General features: G+C 41.4%; 1 protein-coding gene across 1 annotated transcript in view; it reads left to right on the forward strand.

Moving 5' to 3' along the window:
* Positions 1–2,057: 2,057 nt before the first annotated feature.
* LOC143030015 (uncharacterized) overlaps positions 2,058–3,462 on the forward strand; it is a 217,871-nt gene continuing 216,466 nt past the window's right edge. The window contains exons 1-2 of the mRNA XM_076193222.1: positions 2,058–2,101; positions 2,988–3,208. Coding sequence (XP_076049337.1) covers positions 2,058–2,101; positions 2,988–3,208 — 265 coding nt within the window. The remainder of the gene's footprint in view (positions 2,102–2,987; positions 3,209–3,462) is intronic.

The following is a 3,462-nucleotide window of genomic DNA, read 5'->3' on the forward strand; positions in this document are numbered from 1 at the left end:
TTTTTTTTGGCTCAGGTACTCCTTGACAGCGTTATTTGTCCTTTTACCACCCCAAGGTACTACTGTCTGACAATGAAACATAATTTAACAATGAGATTCTTTCCAATATTTGTAAATCACTCAGTATCACCAAATGTAATGTTGTCGTATACAACATCAGTTCAAATGGCCTTGTTGAACGCCAAAATAGAAGGATTCTTAATATTCTCACACACCTTGCTTCAGAAAATCATCTCTCATACGATAAGCCTATGGTACAAGCTTGTATAAAATGTGCTATTAACAGATCCACATCGGAGTCTCCACATTTTGTCCTTTTTGGATCAGACAAGAGACTCCCACAAGATCTGCTTGCTTCAGATATAGGTCCAATTTATAATCTTGAAGATTACTTTAAGGTCAAAATAGATAACTTTCACACTCTCCTCAAGAGAATTCAAGATACTCTTGCCCAATTCAAGGAAGACATGACTCGCCTTCACAATAAATCTACAAGAGAAAATAACATTGTGCAGGGGACATAGTATACTCTTTGAATCACACTCCTATTTCCAAACTATCAACCAAGTTTCTTTGTCTTTAAAGATTTGCCCCAGTGTTAAAAAATAAGGTCAAAGTTAGTAGCTTAAATGATGACGCTGAGACTTGGTTGCATCTAGATCACCTGAAGAAAGTTTTTCGTGGTATCGACACTAAGAAGCACATTACGACTCAGCCTACTCCTCCTCCTATAGAAGATTCTTCTACATCCTCCCAACACATTACGACTCAGCCCACTCCTCCTGATGTAGAAGATTCTTCTACATCCTCCTAACTGGAAATCCCCTCACCCTCAGTGTCTCATTCATATAAGCTCAGGAGTCGAACCACACTTACCTAATCATTTTTCTTTCTCTAGGTGCCAACCATATTATCTACTTATCGGTTTCGTGTATTCTTAGTTTTAAGTAATTCTTTGTGCATTGAACTTTTTACATGGATTCTTTAATTATGTACTTCATGTTTATGTGAATTCTTTAGATTGGTGAATTGTAAATGTAACTGAGAAACTGAATAATTATTAGGCTATACTGACGCACTTAACAAATGTTTTCTTATCAATGAATGTACTTAGTCTTAAGTTTTCATAGTCTTACATTCCTGTTCATATGTAAAGATTAGGGAGTAAGTTCCAGGATTCAAGATAGTCGCTGGGGACAGCTAACATAGCTGACCGAGCATTTTTGTTGCATTGCATGTACAACGTTGGAGGAATTAGAAAATATAATGTAGAACAAGAACACGTGCTCAGACTTTTGGGTCCTAACATATATTAGATCAAGTGAAAGAAACTCAACTTATGAGGAAGTGAGGAGAGATTAAGCCAATCTGTCATCACAGATACATGAGGGAAGAGAGGTAAGAAAAAAGGAAAGAAAGAAAAACAAGTTGTATAACCCAGAATACCAGAAACAAAGATAGAAAATAATTATAATAATAATAAAGAGCAGATGAGATAAACATAATCAAATTATCATAAGTAAATTATAACAATATAAACGGTCACAAATTAGAACATAGAAAGTCAGACAGGAATTAGAAATTAATGAAATAAAATATATAACTGGGAACTCAAGGGGATGGTTCAAAGACAACCAACAGGGAGATCTCGGAGTCTTGCGGGGAGTCTGTGCCGGTGACCGTATATTGTGTGGTATGGGAAGTGTCTGAACTTAATTAGTTAATGAAGAGATACTGTAGCAGAACTTTACAATTTTTATAAAAAAAAAAAAAAAAAAATGGATCGTTTATCTACCACACTACCGACAACACTTCTTTTTTCTTCGTTTTCTTCTTCTTGTTTTTCTTCTTCTTTTTCTTCTCCTCTCCCCCTCTGCTCATCCACTTATACTCTCTCTCTCTCTCTCTCTCTCTCTCTCTCTCTCTCTCTCTCTCTCTCTCTCTCTCTCTCTCTCTCTCTCTCTCTCTCTCTCTCTCTCTCTCTCTCTCTCTCTCCTTCCTGCTGCTGGTGCTGTTGCTACCTCCCTCCTTGAGTTTCTCCTACCATCATAACCTCCATGAATCCATCTCTTCGGCACGATATTGTCCCTAAAGTTAGAAGGTATGGTTATTGGTCGCAAAATACAATACCTCCCTTTTCCTCCTCCTTCTCCTTCTTCTCCTCTTCCTATCCTACTCCTTCCCCTCCTGCTGCTCCTCTTCCGTCTCCTCCTTCTCCTCTTCTTTGAATAAGGCAAGCTTCACCTCGGTCTTACCACGTCTCCCTTCTTCTCTATTAGATTTCATTACAGACTTCCCTTCCCTCCCTACCTCCCCCCTCTCTCTTCCTATCTCCCCTACCCTTAGTCCTCTCTTTCCTTCTTCCTATTTTCCCTCATCCTTGTCTCTTTTCTTCTTCTTTTCTTCTCTCTTTCTCTTTCTCTCTCTTCGTCTATCTATCTATCCCCCTTCAATGCTCTCGATGCAGTGCATACTTTCTCTCCCCGTCCTTTGTTGTCGTTTTACGATGACAATATCACTCTCTGTCTCTCTATTTTAACAAAAGGCTAAGCAGCTTGCAATGAGCTTTGGGTAAGTGCGGATGCAAACGTCGTACTGCTTTGTACTCTATGTTTCACTACCTTTCCCTTACTCTCCCCCCTCCTCTCTCTTCTCCTGTCCCCTCCCGTCTCTTCCCTTCCCATCCTCCCCTCCCTCTCTCCCGACCCTCTGGCACAATGGCTTCTTGGCTGTTTTGGATCGTATCGCATTTACAGATTCTCATATTTTCTCTTTCGATCTCTCCTGTATACTTGATCAAGAGCCCTCACTCGTCGTCGTCATCATCGTCGATGACGAGGCTCCACCCCAAGATTCTATTTAATTAAGGAACTCTGTTCAAGTGTGTCGTAGAGTCAAGAGATTCAGCAGCAACGTCGCACTCATGGGGGAGACAGAGAGAGAGAGAAATAGAAAAGCGGCAGCAACGCAGAAAAACCGCTTCTCAGCAGTAGTCTCTCGGAGGTGGGAGGAGAGAGGCAGCAAAGAACAGGCAACAGTAGCAGCAATAACAGCAATTCTAAGGAACGACAACAACAACAAAAGCAACAGCGGGAACAGGAGCTGGAAGGAGGGAGGCGGTGTTACAGCTTCAGCAACCGTCCTCGAAAGCTTCTGGTCAGTGCGTTCCCTGCAGTGAACGAGGAAGGACACAGCCGTAGACTGTTAGGTGAGTTTTCCCGCCTTGTGGGCCTGAGAGGCACGCGTTGGCGTCGCTGTGTATATGGGTGTGTCGGTGGCAAATGGACGTATGGGTCCTGTGACAGTGATTCTCTTTGTTATGGAAAAGGAAAATAGGGCTGATAAATTGCGGGGTTTCATAGAATCGTGATCAAGAATGACGGTGTCATAGGAAAGGGGAAAGAAAAAAGTTGTTTGTGTACAGTGGCGTCCATGCGAACGAGAAAGAGAAAGGAAGTGACA

Source organism: Oratosquilla oratoria, chromosome 11 (genome assembly GCF_046742065.1).
Source record: "Oratosquilla oratoria isolate Oo_2021 chromosome 11, ASM4674206v1, whole genome shotgun sequence".
Lineage (NCBI taxonomy): Eukaryota > Metazoa > Arthropoda > Malacostraca > Stomatopoda > Squillidae > Oratosquilla > Oratosquilla oratoria.